Source organism: Anarrhichthys ocellatus, unplaced genomic scaffold (assembly GCF_004355925.1).
Source record: "Anarrhichthys ocellatus isolate YVR2014 unplaced genomic scaffold, GSC_Weel_1.0 scaffold58, whole genome shotgun sequence".
Lineage (NCBI taxonomy): Eukaryota > Metazoa > Chordata > Actinopteri > Perciformes > Anarhichadidae > Anarrhichthys > Anarrhichthys ocellatus.
This window is the reverse complement of record NW_022280088.1, coordinates 2463480-2483396: the sequence shown is the minus strand read 5'-3', so window position 1 is coordinate 2483396 and position 19917 is coordinate 2463480. Positions and strand designations below refer to the sequence as shown.

The window sequence follows — 19917 nt, the reverse complement described above, 5'->3', positions numbered from 1 at the left end:
CTGTAAGTGCCCAAGTCTTTAATCACATAAATTAAATTCATGTTCAACTTGTTTTAAGTTTAGGTAATTTGAGTCCCGCCAACTAAAACTGTACATTACTGTATATTGCCAAAAGCCTGTTTTAAAACATTCTAAACATTTCTTTTTTTAAATGTATCATTAATGTCATCAGGTCTTTCTTGGCCAGTACCCAGAGGAGCTTTTTAGTGAGAAGATGCCCTGCAAGCTGATGGAGGATTTTCAAAAAGATCTTCATGAGTTAAGTGAGGCCATCACAGACAGAAACAAGGATATGGACATCCCATACACATACCTGGATCCAAAGGTGGTAGAAAATAGTGTGTCCCTTTGAATATCAGAAGGTGTGACCTCCACAGATGTTGGCCAAATTCAACACTGCATGTTATCGTTGCATGCTGATTGATTTAACTGATCATCTTACATCTTACATTTTAAATTTGCTTTTTCAACACAAGAATGATTTCATCTGTTATTTTTTCTGGGACAACTCTACAGCATATGTGTTGTGTTGTAGCCATTTGTTACAGGACCAAGAATGACACAAAGCTCACTCTAGTGCAACACATTTAATTACCTGTAAATATATGAAAATACTGTACATCAGGTCAGGTCAGAAGCGCTCTCTGTTCTGATTACACTTTGCTCATCATGTACTGACGGCTTTCTTCTGCTCTACTTACATTAGCTACTCTGTAACAAATATAACTCATAGCAAACATTTCACTTTCATTGCCAACTCAGATAAAATGCCATAAACACATTACTTTCCATACCAGTCTAAATTCTCTTTTCACATGATTTCTCACAGAAATGATAATAAAGAAACATCAACAGTGAATACTGACTGAACTCTTATTTTGTAAAAGATATAGCTTAAAACATTCTCATCTGACCCCGTGGCTTTGGAGGGATAGCATGTAGTATTATCCCTCTATGGCACATGTGTCAAACTCAAGGCCCGCCATGTCATTTTATGTGGCCCGCGAATCCGCCAGCAAAAAAAGAAAAAAGAAAAAATGAAAAGTTAGACTTGAAAATAAAAATATCCCCATGGTCGAAATTATGAGATAGAAAGTCATAATTATGAGATGGAAAAAAAAATCGACATGCATCTCGAAATTATGAGATAGAAAGTCATAATTATGACTTTTAATATATTTTTATGAGATAGAAAGTCAAAATTATAAGATACTTAAACACAACAGTCATAGAAGCAGCTCTTCATAGGTTACCCTATGTCAGAAAAATTCACTCGAGGCCGATGTAAAAATCATTTTATTCTTGCAAGAAGGAACAGAGTTGAAACGCATGCAGAGTACACGGATCAATGCTGCTTGGAGGTTTGTCTCCGAGTCTCAGTCATATATACTGCTAAACACAAGCAGTGTGGTGGTACAGGGTAATTCACGATAAGCTTGTCACACATGGATAACATACACACGTATTGCTTTTCACACAGCGCAATCTTCACAAAACCTGGAATAACACTTCAACAGTTTGTTCTAGTACAAAGGTCATTCTGTGAAATCAGGAAGTCTTAGTAGCAAATCAGCTCTGCTCAAGTATTGACGTCTGCTACAGCTTTATTGTCTATTATTTAGGACAAACATCTGCAGGTCCCAAGAGGAAAGATATCTGAGACTCTGGTGTCAGAGGAAGTTTCAGACACCCAGACATATGAGGGCACAGGCCTCGAGAGTTCACATGGATATAAGTCTTTGTAAGTCAATATTACTTCTTTAGTCATTAGATTTTCCCAACACCCTACATTTGACATAGAAATTTATTGTGAGTATAGTGAAGATTACTTTAAACGTGCCTTTACAACAGATGAAATACTTCACGTGGGATTGTACTGAGCAAACGCACCCTTGAAAGGATTTTAAGCAAGAAGCAGCTCTGGTGTAGAAAGAATAAAACCGATGTGGCTGAGGTGGCAACCTTCATTGAACAGCAACTGGAAATATGGTCAGTGTCATGGTTACAGATGGATGCACCAAAAGTGCCATGGGGATATTTTTATTATCAAGTCTAACTTTACATCTTTTTTTGTAATTTTTGTTTGCTGCCGGAAATGGGCTTCCATATAAAAAGGCATATGATTGTCTTAAAATTAAAGTCTATGCTGCTTTACAGTGTATACAGTGACCATAAACTACATCTCCCACAATGCATGTTGATTTTATGCAGAGGGAAGAAAATGTAACAAAAGATGGGAAAAGTGAATACATGTTTGTGCTTCAAGGAGAAAAAACGGTATGTGTTATGAGGCAGTGTCGGTGATGAAGGAATTCAATTTACATCGGCATTTTGACACCAAACACTGAGCAGTATGCTAAATTTAGCCTCCAAGAAAAACATAAAATTGTTCAAGAATAAAAGGCAGAATATATTTACAAAAGTTACAGCCAAAAATTATCCAGCAAAGTGTTTTTCAGAGGGTGCATTGAAGCAGTGTATGCTAAAGGTGTGTGAGCAGGTGTGTGACTTTTAAAAATGTCAGTTTGTGAAGAAACACCATCGCAGACCGAGTTCAGGAACTAGCAGGCAATCTGACAACACAGCCAGCCGAAGAGACGAGCAGTTACTTGTCTTTTTCATTGGCTGTTGATGAAAGCACAGACAACACGGATACATCATACATCATCTATCAATGTTTATAAGAGGCGTGAAGGCAGACTTGACTGCCAAGGAGCTCTTGGATGTAGCTGCCATGCATGGGACGATGATGGGCGGGATGTTAGTGATGCAGAGGTGACAAAAATAGCTTTGAACAAAGTTAATGTAAAAACTTGTTTGATGATTATTCTCTTTCTTGTTTGATCTTTGATAGAGTAATGTGGGTTTCTTAACCCTAAATTAAAAGGATTTAAGTTATATGTCTTCTCAAACACTCAGTGCCACACATTCACTTCTATTTAATTTGCAGTTTGTTCTCTTTGTGAGCCTGTTTGCTGTTTAGCAGTCACAGCGTGTCCTTGCCTGATGAAGTCCACACACATAAACTATAAAGGAACAAATCATGAATTGCTCAGTACGACAGAGACTTAGTGTGACAAGGCTCAGATCAGATAAGAGGAAGGGGCTGAGTAGAAGTGTCAATGGGCATCTGGAAACTGTTGACCAGATATTTAAGTGTGAACTCCTGATTTACACCCTGTGCTGAGGACCCTTTATGTTTATAAGCTATACAGCGGCACCACTCTTGGCTCATCCTCCTGTAGAGTGCACTGCACTCTGTATGACGATGGAGCCTTCTCTGCGCAGAGAATAAATACTCCAAAGACAATAGTATTATAGGACTCACTCTGTACTTTTAAATTGTTTTTTCCCCCACAATATTTGGTTGACACACCTAAAACGTGGTCAAAAGAGGGTGTCATTTCTTTATCTGAAGAGCAGCTTCAAGCCACAGTTGGACACCTCTGACCTTTGACATTTAACCAGGCCACGTAAGCAGGAGTTTACTCACACAGCGTTAAAGCAAGGTTACAGTAGTTCCACATTTTCAACCAGTTCTTATTTTCTCTTTAGTCTAGACATTTAGAATCTGCTTTAGTTTATTTTAGTTCATTTTCAGATTACTAAAAATAATAGTACTGCTTATTTCATTTTTGAAACAAAAACCTTTTTCCTCTTCCCTTCCTTACGTTTTATCCTTCACAATAAAAGCCCCAGACACATACACTGGAATACTGTTTCCTAGAGAGCTCTTAAAGTAACATAATAGCTTAGATACCTCCCCTCCTCAGGACTTTACATTTTCACTGAACTACGAGAGAGCGAGAGAAAGAGAATTAAATAAATAACTGCCTATTTCGGGCACGAGGGCACAATTTTCTTTTAATTTCTTCTTCGTTGCCGTAGCAACAACACACGCAGAGATGAACGTATAGACGCTCATCAATAGGCCGCAGCATTCTTCTTTTGCTGTCTACTGGTTTACTGCTACCAATGGCCTGGACTTCTATAAACGGGCGTCCCCGTGACAAATTTCATTTCACAATGTAAAAGCGAAATTACACTTCTTTTGCAAAACAGGAAGGTGCTTCAAATAGAGAAGTGGTTAGTGCGTTGACAGAGAAGTCACCCCACCCTGGTAGGACAGATGCAGGGTTAAGTACATTACAAAGTTTTACAGTGATCTTTGGCATATCGAGCAAGAATGTGTAATAACGAAGCCATCTAGTGGCTGACAAATGGAATGTTTTCTGTTCGTGGAGAATCAAGGAGACAGCATGAGGTACAAGCAGTGTAACGTGAGCATAACCGACGATACCTCTAGAGGCTAACAAGGCTTTTTCAGCTGCAGCGACAGCACGGACGCATCGCAGAAGGCCTGCTGCAACTGGATCTAATTTAGCTGAGAAATAGGCAAAAAGACGGAGTCGAACACCGTGTTTTTAGAGGAGAACGGACATCATGCAACCGTTGCGCTCGTCAACAGCCTGAGTAAAAGGTCGAGTTGGGTCGGGAAGGCCCAGTGTCGGTGCAGATTGCAGGGCTAGTTTTAAGTCATTGAAAGCTTGTTCAGCTTCTGATGTTCAGGTCTGTTTGTCATGTGAGGAGAGGCCTTTGCCGTGCATTAGAGCTCCGAGGGGAGCTTCCATAGCAGCATAATTGCAAAGGCAAGACCTACAATAGGAGCACATACCTAGAACTGACATAAGGTGCTTTTTAGTCAGAGGCTTAGGTAGGTCAATGATGGCAGAAACACAGTCTCTGGAAAGCGTTTTCCCTTCACCAGAAATGTCTTGTCCCAAAAAGGTAACATGCTCTTTGACATATTACAATTTAGACAGGCTGACTTTGTGGCCTTCAGAGGCCAGGTGTTGGAGCAGGATTTTACATTTTTCACTGGAAAGAGAGAGAGATAGAGAGAGAGAGATAGATATGTCTATATGTCTATTTCGGGCGCAGGGGCACAATTTTCTTTTCATTTCTTCTTCGTTGCCAGGCTGGTCACGGGTGGAAGTGCTAACGGGACAGATAGCTAGTCCAACTGATTATCTCAGAGGTTCTGAGGCGGGCTAAATAGTCTGGAAAATGCAGAACTATTTACCGGTACTCAGAGGCAGGTCGCAACCGGTCGACTGGAACACGCAGAAGCCGTCGCGCGGGCCAAAGGCCTCATTGATGAGCCTATAGACGCTCATCAATAGGCCGCAGCCTTCTTCTTTTGCTGTCTACTGGTTTACTGCTACCAATGACCTGGACTTCTATAAACGGGCTTCCCCGTGACAAATTTCATTTCACAATTTAAAAGCTAGATTACACTTCCTTTGCAAAACAGGAAGGTGCTTCAAATAGAGAAGTAGTGCGTTGACAGAGAGGTCACCCCACGTTACGCTTCTTGGAAACAGCGTAGGCGACAAAAGGGTCTTAACACCAAAACTGTGCAGTATCACAAAAACAATAAGACCTGATTATGAACATTTAATAAGCATAAACATTTAATTAGTATAATGGACATTTTTCCCATTACACTCGACCCTTTTTATCATCTTTTAATAACACAATAATATGAAAAATGTTTGCAATTAAGAATTTACAACGACATCTCTGCTTACATCACGTTAAAAAATTCACAAGGATTCAAGTTGAACACATATAGAACAGTAAACAACACATAGTGCCTCTGAGACCAGATAGTCCTGGCTGTGTAAACGGGTGCCGTGGTTGCACAGTGGTTATTTAGGTCTATACCTAGGTAGCTCTTGGATCGCCTGATTGACAAAATGGGAGCCGTTATCACTTGACAGTTTCGTTGGGATGCCCCAGCAGGGAATCATTTCTTGGAGCAGTGCTTTAACTACTACTGTGGCTGTTTGTTTGGAGGTGGGGAAAACTTCGACCCATTTAGACCACATGTCTACAACAACTAAACAGTATTTCTTACATTCTGATGGTGTTAGCTCAATGAAATCCATCATCATGTGTTCAAATGGCCTTGTAGGAGGTGAATGCGCTGCCTGTTGAGAAACTTGAACTGGTCTGCCTACGTTATGTGTTGCACATATGATGCCGGCTTGACAGTGTTTTTGTGCAGAGGCTGAAAAACCTTTAGTAAACCAATGTGTGGTTACAATATCCACAATCCCCCCTTTTGTCACGTGGTCTCGATCATGTGATAATTTAGCATGAGGATGGAACTGTTTCGGGTAAACCAGTGTAGTACAGGAGGAGAGTGACACAGGGGGAGACGGGCTGCCGCTTTAGCGGCAGCATCCGCCCCGGTCGTTTCCTCTTGACACTGTGTCTGTGGCCCGTGTATGTGCTGCACATTTGCATGTAGCAATGGCAGAGGGGAGCAAAATGGCATCCAAGAGCTGATTAATTGTTTTCATGGTGGGGGATGGGTTTACTGTCTGATTTTAGGAATTTACGATGGCGCCACAGGCACCAAAATCGTGAACAACGGCAAATGCATAACGTGAGTCTGTATAAATGGTGTCGGTTTTACCTACTGCTGCTTTGCATGCTTCTGTTAGAGCAACCAGTTCAGCAGCCTGTGCAGAGTAATGATGAGGAAGAGAACCTGACACGAGGTTGGCGCTGTCTGAAACAACAGCAGAACCAACAAAAGCATTCCCGGAGGCCAGGTCACGTGAGGTGGACCCAACCATATAGAAAATGAGGTCTGGGTTGGTGAGGGGAGTTTCAGAGAGGTCAGGGCGATCCTCTGGTCCTGGTAGGAGAGATGCAGGGTTAAGTACATTACAAAGTTTTACAGTGATCTTCGGCATATCGAAGTGTGATAACGAAGCCATCTAGTGGCTGACAAATGGAAGGTTTTCTGTTTGTGGAGAATCAAGGAGACAGCATGAGGTACAAGCAGTGTAACGTGAGCATAACCGACGATATCTCTAGAGGCTAACAAGGCTTTTTCAGCTGCAGCCACAGCACGGATGCATCGCAGAAGGCCTGCTGCAACTGGATCTAATTTAGCTGAGAAATAGGCAACAAGACGGAGTCAAACACCGTGTTTTTAGAGGAGAACGGATATCATGCAACCGTTGTGCTCGTCAACAGCCTGAGTAAAAGGTCGATTTGGGTCGGGAGAGCCCAGTGTCGGTGCCGATTGCAGGGCTAGTTTTAAGTCATTGAAAGCTTGTTCAGCTTCTGATGTTCAGGTCTGTTTGTCATGTGAGGAGAGGCATTTGCCGTGCATTAGAGCTCCGAGGGGAGCTTCCATAGGAGTATAATTGCAAAGGCAAGACCTGCAATAGGAGCACATACCTAGAAATGACATAAGGTGCTTTTTAGTCAGAGGCTTAGGTAGGTCAATGATGGCAGAAACGCAGTCTCTGGAAAGCGTTTTCCCTTCACCAGAAATGTCATGTCCCAAAAAGGTAACATGCTCTCTATCTAAAAGATAAGACTGTAATAGATTGGTGAGAAAAAACATTTAATGTTAGTTATATCTTTTGGCAATGCCATTTTCATTGTGATTCATGGTTATTTTTCTCTCCCCACCAGGATTCCTCTGCTTGCCAGTATGAAATTGGTGAATTATATAGTGACCGTGGCCACTGGCGATCTCGCCTTTGCCGGCACTTTTCACAATGTCTATATTAAGCTGGTGGGCACAGATGGAGAGAGCGAACGCACCTGGCTCGAGAGCCTCAAAGGGGCTTTATCCTTCATGAGTGGAGCAGTAAGTCTGAAATATCTTTCTCTAAATGTAGAACACTCTTCTTCAACTTCAGATTATTGAATTGAATATCAATTTAGAGAAGCTGATGTAAACCCTCGTCAACTCAGACTGTGCAGCAACAGGATATGTGCTGCTCTGTAACTCTTTAACTTACGGCCTCAAAGGTGACTAAAGCAACAAAAAAAGTAGTCCACATAATAAGCTTCAAATAATTATTATATTTTTGCATAAATGTTATATTCTCCATCCTTCTACATTCAGTATTGCATGCTAACTATCGGAATGTTACAGTTCACTTCTTGGTTATCAAATATGCAACCCATTTCTGTCATTACTCCAGGTGTCAAGTTTTACCGTGTCCTGCTCCGTCTCCATTGGAAAGCTGGTCCTGATTGAGATAGATAAACAGCCTCTCCCACTCTTCCATGAAGACACTTGGTTCCCTGCCAAGGTGGAAGTGAGATCCCCTGAGGGTGACACCTACAACTTTCCCATCTACCGCTGGATCACTGACGGTGAGGTGCACCGCTTCAGAGAGGGAACAGGTTTGTGTGAATTAGACTTGTCAGACATCATGTACCCTGTTCACTGACCACAGAAGACATAAAAGAAGGAAATGCTGGTCTATAAGGAGGCTGGAGTAACCAACTCGCTGTATTTATCAACAATTTAAAACCGTGTTGTTATTTCTTTCTTCAAGCTCTGAGAGTCTTTGAAGACGACCATGATCTTGGCAAGTACAGTCGGGATCAGGAGCTGAAGCAGCGAGAGGAAGTCTATCGGTGAGCAATCAGAGCTTTTACACTTTTTAACTTTAAACACCCCAAAACTAACATTCATCTACGCCCTTTTGGGAGAAAATTAACCACCATATGACATTGTTACACCTGCCAGGGTTTATTGAAATGATTTTGCAAAATTGAAGTCGAGTATATTATGCTTACATATTAAATTATTAAAACTGCTTATACACTGGTACCTTTGCAAAGTTCTCCAATACTCAGCTCTTCTCTATTTACCAGTTGGGATGTGTATGTAGAGGGAATACCCCACTGCATAGAGTCAGAGGACCCTCTTGATCTGCCTGATGAGGTCCAGTTCTCCTACATCAAGTCAAGAGAGTTTTGCTTCACTGCAGTCACTGGGTGAGGTCTTCAATCCTGTCACATATCTATCTATGTAACTGTACCTGCCTATGAACATGATGTAAGGCATAATAATAAAGCCAATTTATGCTTTTATTTTTTAGTCTGGCTGAGCTGCAACTGAAGGGACTTTCTGACTGCACGAAGAACTGGCCTAATATTGATGCTATCCATCGGGTGTTCTGCTGCAAACGGACTGACATATCAGGTACTATCATGTTAGTTATTACTTGGCTTAAAAATCCTTAGATGCACGAGTGACTGGACCCTACACTCTTCCATAAGTGGGTCAAAAATGACTATTAGAATCAATGTGTTTTTATGCCATTTTTGTCATTTTGGTTAAGAATAATCACTTGTATAATATTTAGTATTATATTTAGGACCACACAAGAATGATTTCATGTTTGAAATATCTTTATTTTTCACTTTTTAACATTTTTGAAAAAGAAAATTACCCAGAACAGCAATAGAAAAATGTGAACATCCATTGTGTCTGTGTGTGTGTGTGTGTGTGTGTGTGTGTCTGTGTGTCTGTTTGTGTGTATGTATGTGTGTAACTGTCCAGTCATCGACAGTTCCTCTCTCTTTTCCCTGTTTTGCCTTCTTGTCTCATCACTGTATGCAGTTCAGACAAACTACCTGTTTCTGGCTGTGATCATTGCACACAGATACATTGCATTTCCCACACCTATTGTTGACTTTGCGATCTTTGTTACTTGGGCAGATCTGACACCTCTTTCTCTTTGGTTGGCCCTGTCTGCTTCTTTCCTGTGGCTGGGTTGTGGCTTTTGTCACCCCACACCTTTCCATTGCTTCAATAATCGGGGTTTGCAGTTGGGGGCAGCCTTCCAGTCGACTCCTCATGTGTGGTGTGACAAGCTCCTTTGACAGCTCTTTGAGGAAGAGCCGTCGTGCATTGGTGATGCCGCTCTTAAATTCTGGGTGCTGAGCTGTGAAAAAGGTGTAGGCATTCAGGGTGGCGATGTCAATTATGTTGTACCACAGCACCATGGGCCACCTCTGTGTTTGGTGCTTGCAGGTGTAGGTGCCAACCATCTGGTCAGTGGTGTCTACACCTCCTTTCGTCTTGTTGTAAAATGTGATCACTTCTGTTTTTTTCATTCTGCTATTTACATCCACTACTTTGTCGTGGTGCATCGTGCATTCTGATATAGTCTGTGTGGTCCACAGTTAATTTATTCCTGACAGCCACAGTTGATAAGAATCAAAGGTTCCCATTGGATTCCATAGAAAATGCATGCGTCCATAAAATGTATAAAAGGTAAGTTAAAAATGTAAATGGCATTATATCAAAAACATGTTTTTTGAGGAATACCTGGAATATGAAATGATAACAATTTTTCATTACGAAGATATTTCAAGAAAACAACCTCACCGGGTCATTTTTGACCCACTTATGCATCTAAGGTAAACAGGGAAAAAATGTCACAGAAGGAATCTTTTAACAGTATTTAATTGCATACAATCAAGACTTTGAAGCAACTATAAACAGTGTCCAACCATGTCTGTGTAACACATAAGCTGATAACTGTGATATAGGAAGCTTTTCTAGTACAAAGTTTAAAACTCAACTCTGCTTTTTCTTTCAGAATATGTCCAGAAACATTGGAAGGACGACACTTTCTTTGGCTACCAGTTTCTAAATGGTGTCAACCCCATGTTGATCCAACGTTGTTCAGTCCTGCCCAACAACTTTCCTGTCAGTGATGACATGGTCTCCTTCGGTGGTCAGTGTAGCTTGGCAGGTGAAATGGAGGTGAATGTCTTGACTTTGATTGATCTTAGAGTCATATTTTGTTCCATGACATGTTCAATTTGAAAATGCATGTTGCACTAACATTCACTTAGTATAATTGTTGGAATGCTGATTCAGCATTCCAACTACTGTTCTTTGAATCTTTAAACAACTTATTATATTTCTTCCGTACTTTTTTCGGCATCCATCTACTTCTGCATACTTTCAGCTACAGAAACCGTTCAGGTATCAAAATATTTAGCTCTTTCAGGACATTTTTGCTATGACTGTTCTTGTTTCTATCTCTTATGCTTTTTGAAATATTAAGCAATATTCATATTTCTTTTACAATAATTCTCTATGAAACAAATCCCCTAATCTACTGAAACTTCTTCAAATTCGAAAGCCTAAAAGTTCCGCATACTGTAATGTCATGAGAGATCACTAGGGCTGGCTAGGGTGGGGTGGTGCAAGGGAACTAACAAAAACAGACAAAAATCAAAGGTTCTCAGAATAAGGTCACGTTTTATTCTTATTCTGCTCGGCAACTCAGGGAAGGCTCTTTATCAAAAAATCCAAAACAAAGCGTCCAAGCGGAGGTAATGATTCGTTAAGCAGAACAGTATTAGACAAAAAACTAAACTTAGAGTGTCCTCGGCTTTTTACCAACAACCGGGTCTTCTTCCTTTCAGATCCTCTTCACTCTGGTTCGGAAGTTTACTTTGTGTTGTTCTCGGTGCTCCTTCACGCCGTGTGCTCTCTTCTCTCCCCTCCTCCTCCTCCTCTCCTCCTGCAGCCCTTAAGTCCAGCCTCAATCAGGTGGCTTAAACACCTACACCTGGGTTAGTGGTGAGACCTTCTGGGAGCTGTAGTTGTTGCCTCAGCGGCCATCTTGTGGTGTGGCTGCTGATCCATCTACCACCTGGCCCCGGGTGATGCCACAATAATTTCAGCTATGGACACCAAACTATGAGTGTATGATTCAGCTTTTTGATATCTTTTTTTAAAACTATCACAGCTTATGTTTAATGCATTTTTTCAGACCTTTTCTGACTTTATAATGGGTGTGTATTGCGCAGCTCAGAGCGTGTGATGTCATCGCCCAGAGTGGAGAGGAGCTTCAGAAGCTTGTGAATTTTTATTTTTTATTTTGCCAGAATTTTTACTCTTCTTGCATCATGTTTTGGTCAAAATGTAGCTAATCTTGTCCTGGTCGTAGACATATTACTATGGAATCTAATAGATTTACACATTTTGCCACAGCAGCCTAATAGTGAGAGGAATTTCAACTATCTGCTTGATAGAGACCCATGTTAATTCTGACTCCAAAAAGATCTTGCACAGAAAACCATACCCCATCTCTAGATCGACACGAAAGCCTTTTTTTTGCATAATTGTCACATTATCTGTTCATCAAGTGGTCCTTACTCTCACGGTCTGAAATTGAGGCAATAGGAGCTACGGTTTCTTTAATTTTGAAGTATAGTTGGACAGGTGAGCCTCAGCTTCAACTCCATGTTGTTTCCAAAATAACAGTAGTTATTGTAACTAATACTACTGTTATTTTATGTCATTCTGTTATGAATTACAAAACCATTGTAGTTCAATGCTTTTGGGCTTTAACATTTTTCAGGCAGTTTCACATTTTTGTATTTTCAACAAGGCTTTGCGATTCATTTTAGCTTTCAGTTTTCTAACGCATTTTCTGCAGGAAATGTGTCTTCCAGTTAATATTCACACTGTATGCATATGAGTCAAATTATTTCTCATCCTCACTAAAATTAAATACAGAAAGGAAACATATTCCTGTGTGACTACAAGCGTTTGGATGGGCTGAAAACAAGTATCATCAACGGGAAGAAGCAGTACTTGATGGCTCCCCTCGTCCTGCTTCACAAAACACCTGATGATGACCTGGTGCCAATTGCTATTCAGGTGAGATTAACACTCAAATATCTTATTGTAGTGATGACTCTTCCAGGACGGACAGACATGCAACGCTATAGATGTCATATGTACAGAGAACACAGAAATACCTTTAGTTAAATTACACAAATATAATGCAAACATACAGTATATGAATAATGTGGATCAGAGAAAAAACATTATGTAAAGTATTTTCATTGCGATTGCCAGATTGCCTCCCTTTTCCTTGGCCAAAAACATGAGAATTTAGGCATTAGATCATTGAAGTGGGGTTTCTGTTCTCAAGTTGACCCTGTGCTCTGACATGGGAGTCAAAGAAATTATGAATTTGCTCTTAGAGATCAACAGAGTATCTAACTGAAAAGCAGATGGAACCTATAGTAAACATACAACAATTTCAGAACATACTTTGCTGTTATTAACCACTACTGGCAATATATTGAATGGATAGAATTAACCACACCTCCCTTCCTTCTCCTGCAGCTGAAGCAGACTCCAGCAGATGATAATCCCATCTTCTTTCCTACTGACTCTGAGTACGACTGGTTGACGGCCAAGATTTTTGTGAAAAGTGCAGATTTCAATGAGTATGAACTCAACGTTCACCTGCTGCGCACTCATTTGCTGGCTGAAGTTTTTGCAGTGTCACTGCTGCGCAACGTGCCCATGGTGCATCCGCTGTACAAGGTAACTGAAAGGGAGAATACAGAACTTTTACTAGAGTTGTCATTTATTCAAGTTGCTGATTTTTGTGTCTTTCAAAGATGATGAATCATAATGTTAGTGTGTATATATTTTCAAAAATGTGACACGGCTGAATGGTATAGAAGCATCAAGATGTGTGCTTTGAAGTTAACAGAGTTTTCCTCTTTCCCTCAGCTCCTTGTACCTCACACTCGCTACACTCTACAGATCAACAACTTAGCTCGAGGTCTACTAATATCTGGGACTGGAATTTTCACTCAGGTACGAAAAGACAAACACCTGAATACCTAAACATTTTTTTAAAATCTTCAGTGTCATGTACATTATTTATCTCTAACTATAAACCTTACATATTTAAATTTCTCCTAGTTTGCAGCTTCTGGTGGAGAGGGTGTGAACACACTCCTGAAGAGATCACTGTCCTCAGTGACTTACCGCTCCCTCTGCATACCAGACGACATTGTTGAGCGTGGGCTGGAGGATGTACCGAACTTCTACTACAGGGATGATGGACTCAAGCTTTGGGATATCATCCACAGGTAGTACAGGTGTCCTGGTATTGGAAAACAAGAGCTTTAAATCCTGCCTTCCCTACTAGCCAGCTTTTATTATCTTATGTAACTCAGTTGGTTTCTCATAAAGGATCAGTTAAGCTGCAACATGTGTAAGGTTTTTCCCTTCTTTTGCCCTTTACAAACAGTTTCTTTGCATAATTTCTTTCATGTTAATGCAATTTGATGATATCGATATTCTCATTCTCAACAAGAGACAATGGGCAAGTTTCAGAAAATGTCACATTATTTCTTTAAAGTTGTTTGATCTACTGAGTTGAATAAGCTATTGCACCAAATTCTTAAAAAGAGCAGAACTGATCATTCCGATGGCCTTAAATTGTCTTAAAAAATAATGTCTTACTACTGCAGTGTGTATTTAAAAAAGCATAATTCAACTCGGAATGTGTTTAACAGAACTTATCCACATTTGTCAAAGGTATGTGAATGGAGTGCTGAGCTTCTACTACAAGAATGACACTGAGGTCCAGAAAGACTCTGAACTGCAAAAGTGGATTTCGGACATTTTTGAACATGGATTCCTTTCTCAAGCTGGCACAGGTGGGCTTAAAGACAAGCTCAGTCTTAATGATGATGAATGTGCACATTTATGAACCATTATATGATCTTAATGCAAACAGAAGTCAAACTTAAATGTTGTCTTCCAGACAATGAATGCAGTTTATTCCCTCTAATTGTCAGGAATTCCAGAGATCTTCACCACCGTGGCTGAGTTGGTCAAGTTTGTCACCATGGTGATCTTCACCTGCTCAGGACAGCACTCGGCTGTGAATGCTGGACAGGTACGGTTTTTCAATTCAGTTATAATTATGCTATATTTGTGGAATGGGTTCATGAGGTTTTTACTGTTAGCAAGTCTAACATAAACAAGAGTCTACAGCCATGCTAGCAGGACTGTGAGGCTGCACTTTGGCACGGTGATGCTTTGAGCTGTAAACAATCCATGCTAACATACTAGCAATGGCAACGCTAACATGCTAACTTTTAGCAGATATAATGTTCATGAAATAACAATATTCGTTTCCCATGTTAACAATGCGAGCATCAGCAAGCTTTTTCTAATCAGCAGAAAACACAAAGTACAGCTGAGGCTGGTAGGAATGCCATTCGTTTTGAAGGTATTTGGTCATAAGACACAGTATTGGACAAATAAAAACTTTGATCTGATAGATGAAAAGTCATAGGATCACCAACGTTATTACAGTTCGTCCTGAGGTAAACATAAATGTCTGAACCAAATTTAATAATGATCCAGCTAAAAGTTCTCGAGACATTCCTCTGAAAACCAAGAATGTTCTCCTCATGTCGGCACGAGAGGAAAAATCAGTGGATCACCAAAGTCATTAGGATTCATCCTCTGGGGACCATGAATGTCTTTGTTCCAATCCAATATTTCAGTGTGGACCAAAGTAGTAGACAGACTGATACATGGCGTAGCTTCAAACCGTATTAATCAATAATCTGTCAACCATTCATTCTTCACAGTATGACTACGCTGGCTGGATGCCCAACACTCCCCTCACCCTACAACGTCCTCCACCAACCACAAAGGGGACAACAAGTGAGGCCACAATTCTGCAGACATTCCCTGCTGTCAACGCAACGGTTCAGATAGCGGCCACCGTGTGGCTACTCAGCAGGCAGTCCACTGACTCTGTAAGTGCCCAAGTCTTTAATCACATAAATTAAATTCATGTTCAAGTTGTTTTAAGTTTAGGTCATTCAAGTCCCGCCAACTAAAACTGTACATTACTGTATATTGCCAAAAGTCTGTTTTTAAACATTCTAAACATTTCTTTTTTTTAAATGTATCATTTCAGGTCCCTCTTGGCCAGTACCCAGAGGAGCATTTTAGTGAGAAGATTCCCTGCAAGTTGATAAAGCATTTTCAAGGAGAGCTTCAAGTGTTAAGTGCAATCATCAACACCAGAAACAATATTCTGGAGGTCCCATACACATACCTGGATCCAAAGGTGGTAGAAAATAGTGTGTCCATTTAAATATCTGAAGGTGTGACCTCCACAGATGTTGGCCAAATTCAGCTTGCTATTAACAAAAGTGAGAAAGGGAAGAACTGCCTGTTCTGTTTTTTTAGTGGAAAGAAACACTGCATGTGATCGTTGTGGGATTGATTTAACTGAAGTAAAAATGTACCATTTTAAATCATAAGCCACACCTTACATTTTCTTAGTTCGTCAATAAATATACAGTAGAGATAATCAAAATACAGTTGCAAAGGTGTCAATTTGCTTTACTTTTGCTTTCTAAACACAAGAATGATTTTATCTGTTATTTGTTCTGGGAGAACTCTACAGCATATGTGCTGTGTTACAGCCATTCACTGCTAATTCATCTACAGTCTGTTGTCTTTGTTAGCTTATTTGTTCTGTTCCAATTGATACAGAGCAATAAATATATAGTTTTTGTGAGAAATAACTATAGCTCTGTGTCATCAACAGACACAACTTTTAATCAAGCTTCTTTCAGTGAACTTCATGTGCTAAAGAAATACAATTAAACATGGTGCATATAAACATATGCTTGAGTCAACATTTTTTGTGTCCTGTCCCACCTCTCTTTGAAAGCTGGTGCAGATTGAGATGACAAAAAAGTCTCTCGCTCTGCTCCCAGAAGACACCTGGTTTCCCTGCAATGTAAAAGTACAGTCCCCGGAGGGAGTCATCTACAACTTTTCTATCTACCACTGAGTCGCTGACAGCGAGGTACAACTGTTCAGATATGCAACAGGTTTTGTGGAACTGTACTTGCCTATTACATTATATCGTGCTGTTTACACTTTTACTGTCCCCCAAACATACAAGAGAAGAAATGGCCCATTTTTAATCCTATCTTTTCCTTAGCTCGAAGAATCTTTGATGATAATCATCATGTAGGCAAGTACAGTAGAGTGAAGGAGATGAAGCTAAGAATCCCAACCCAATATGTAAATATTGGCAGAACCAGCCCAAATACATGTCCCCAACTGTCCCCAAAATGTAAGGTTGTCTAAAAAAAGAATCTCTGTCCAACATTTCTACAAGGTTCTCTGTCAAATAAAGGCAACAGTCTGTTATATTGCAAAGAGTTATTGTAACAGTTAAAGGTCAAACCCTGACAATAGTTTCTTCCAAAATCCACATCAGTACTGTACAATATTTAATTTGTGACTGGCCTGTTACACTTCATTTTTCATCTAGCCAAAATGTGAAAACTCTATTTTATCTAAAATTTCAGACAGACAGACTACACTGTGACAAAAAACATTTAGATGGAGTAAAAACAAATGTCATCAATGGGAAGAAGCAGTACTGGATGTCTCCCCTTGTCTTGCTCCATAATACCCCTGATGATAAGCTGGTGCTGATTGCTATTCAGGGGAGACTGACCTACAAATATACACAATATTAGAGTTAAACATGTGATGGGACAGAGTTTGTTTATAGAAAGATAGATAGATAGATAGATAGATAGATAGATAGTTACTTTATTAATCCCGCAAGGGGACATTTTTTCGCTACAGCAGCATTTGTGGTACAGGTAAGCAATAAAAATAACAGATAGAAATGCACAATATATACAATGAAATAGGATAAAATTCATATTAACTAACTAAACAATAGTGCAACGATTTAACCAAACAAACAACAGTGTAACGGTGTTATAGTTGTGTGATTGATTTGGCCAGAGGTTGTTGAACAAGGTTATTGGATTTATGGCCTTATTTTAAATATTTTAACTTGAAACTTTTCTCTATAGCACCATCATGTGAACTCCTTCCTTAAATTTTAGTGTGGGCCTACCAACCATGTTTTGCTTTATACACTTGAAACTACTGGATATTCCTAAATATAGCTTTGGTTATGTTATGCATGGATATCTATTTTACAACATATTATTTAGTTTTTGGTGAGCAAGAGCACACAAGAGAGAAAAACAAAAAATAAATCTACACCTAATAATAATGCTACTGGTCCTGAGTCGGTTCATTTCTGTCCCTTGTGTCAGACACAACTAGTGTATGAAAGTCTTTTTAGTTCCCAGGTGCCCAAGAAGTTATGTGTTTTACATATTAAGGAGACACAAGTTACTGAGCCAAGTTCTGTGGGCTGTTTTGAAATGTAGGCATCTCTGCTGGGACTGGCTTCTACCGTCACCAAATAATGTTTATGTGGTAGTGGGCGTGGTCTGTGCTCAGCTGCAGGGGAGAGATCTGTGGGAGTGGTTCAGGGGAACAGTGCCAGGGTTAATTGGCACAGCTGTAACCTGTTGCTAATTATCCCTCATTCACATACACTAACCCTGGCACTGTTCCACTGAACCACTCCCACAAATCTCTCCGCTGCAGCTGAGCACAGACCACGCCCACTACCACAGTTTGGAAAGTCTAAGTGATAAGCAGCACAATAAACAAGCTTCCTTCACAATTTGAAAGAACTCAAAGACACAGCAGAAACAGTGGTTTACATTTTAATAAGCAGAATAATAATCTAAACCAACCCCAAGCAAAGAGTAGAACAACTCTATATTGGGGGTTGTTAACAAGGCTTCTTGCATGTTGTCCCTCATGTTTTAATGTATTTCATGCTGATATGCTGTGTTGCTGCAGGAGGCATTTCCAGGAAGGGGAGGTCAAACTGTATTGCCATTTTTATTTGCCATGTGACATGAGTGTTCCTGAAGAATGTCAAAGTAATGATACAAAATTGTAGAAAGAGCAACAATATGTCAGATAGTGGTCTGAAACTTGATTAGAATTTGTCACAATGCTTTAGTTTAAAATATTTAATTCAAGCAGAGTTCTACTTTTCTTAAAGGTTTGTGAAGGGAGTGCATGGCCACTACTACGAGGCAGGCATTTTATAATTTATCTGCATAATACAGTACATTCTTTAGAAAAGAAGGTTTCTTCTTGATTAATCTAAATATATAAATGATTGCTGTTTTGATAAAGACTCGTGACTGAGTTGGTCAAGTTTGTAACAATGGTGAGGTTGACTTGATCAGGCCAGCACAGGACAGGTGCATCATTGCAATCTATCACTTCTGTAGGTAAAAACAAAACAAAAAATGAATTGTTTCAATTTGTTTATCTCTTTGTTTGGAATTATTTTTAATGCAAACGAATGAGTTATATCATAGAGCACTCACAAAAATCATGAATGCTATTGATATAATATTGATATTTGATATGGTTTATGCATAATTCTTTTTCATATTTTTGATCTGGTGTGTTCATTCATCACAGTATGACTATGGTGGCTGCTCAACACAGTAACACAACACTGTAAACAGATTTAACAATCCAAGCATTTTAGCAACAGTTACGTTAGCTCAGTCTAGTTATTAGTGGGCTTTATATTTTCAGAAACAATATATAACTTCATCAGCTACCAAAGATACAAATCTTAAACTAGCCTGCACTGGTTGACTCATCACCAGTGTCTCTAGACCATATTTCACTGGGATTTGAAATGTTGACTTTCAACTGAGAAATGTTGATGTGGTTTCTTTGTAAACATCTAAAATAAAGATATAATATTATTAGCACAATGTAGAGGAAGAAACATTTTTGTATTGCAAATCCCGTTAAAATCTGGTCTTAACGTGAAGGTTCAATCAACGTCTTCAAATAGTTGGTGAAAAAATGTAACGTTTGAACTAATTTTAAACATCTTTTCAACAGGGGCCATAGTCGTCTTTTTTTTTTAACAAATGTTTTTTATTGTCTTTTCCACAATACACAAACACAAGACAGAACAAGGCACATCAAAAGGTACACATAGGCACTTGGAGATATTTCAAATAAAGTTATCAATGGCATGTTTTGTTGTTGGGCGTTACTGACTGTTTCTCAGCAGAAACAAAAAATAAAAATAACAGTAGAGGGTGACAGATATGTACATGCACAGATAGATACATATTATACCCAACAAATAGAATGCTCCCACATTCCCTGATGTGACCAGTGAGACATAGTCGTCTTTTAAACGTCTTTTAAACGGAAAAAAACTTGCTGGGGAGTGTCAACTTCTCTAGAATCGTATCTGCCCCAGACATATGATTAGAGTCATAGATATTTCAGCTTTATAAACTCTCGGTGGACGTCCACTACAACTTACATTAAGACAGTAG

General features: G+C 39.7%; 1 protein-coding gene across 3 annotated transcripts in view; it reads left to right on the top strand.

Moving 5' to 3' along the window:
- The window catches only part of LOC116396676 (arachidonate 15-lipoxygenase B-like), a 22867-nt gene extending 6548 nt beyond the window's left edge, over nt 1-16319 (top strand). The window contains exons 1-15 of one of the 3 annotated variants that reach the window (XM_031871431.1): nt 1866-1989; nt 7501-7678; nt 8019-8223; nt 8379-8460; nt 8701-8823; nt 8928-9031; nt 10437-10603; nt 12374-12517; nt 12992-13195; nt 13388-13474; nt 13583-13752; nt 14204-14325; nt 14467-14567; nt 15271-15441; nt 15606-16319. In XM_031871431.1, coding sequence (XP_031727291.1) covers nt 7520-7678; nt 8019-8223; nt 8379-8460; nt 8701-8823; nt 8928-9031; nt 10437-10603; nt 12374-12517; nt 12992-13195; nt 13388-13474; nt 13583-13752; nt 14204-14325; nt 14467-14567; nt 15271-15441; nt 15606-15785 — 2019 coding nt within the window. In that variant the 5' untranslated portion in view covers nt 1866-1989; nt 7501-7519 and the 3' untranslated portion in view covers nt 15786-16319. Of the gene's footprint in view, nt 1-1865; nt 1990-7080; nt 7679-8018; nt 8224-8378; nt 8461-8700; nt 8824-8927; nt 9032-10436; nt 10604-12373; nt 12518-12991; nt 13196-13387; nt 13475-13582; nt 13753-14203; nt 14326-14466; nt 14568-15270; nt 15442-15605 lie in introns of those variants that run through there. The other 2 variants (XM_031871429.1, XM_031871430.1) reach the window with 2 other exon arrangements.
- The last annotated feature ends 3598 nt before the right edge of the window (nt 16320-19917 follow it).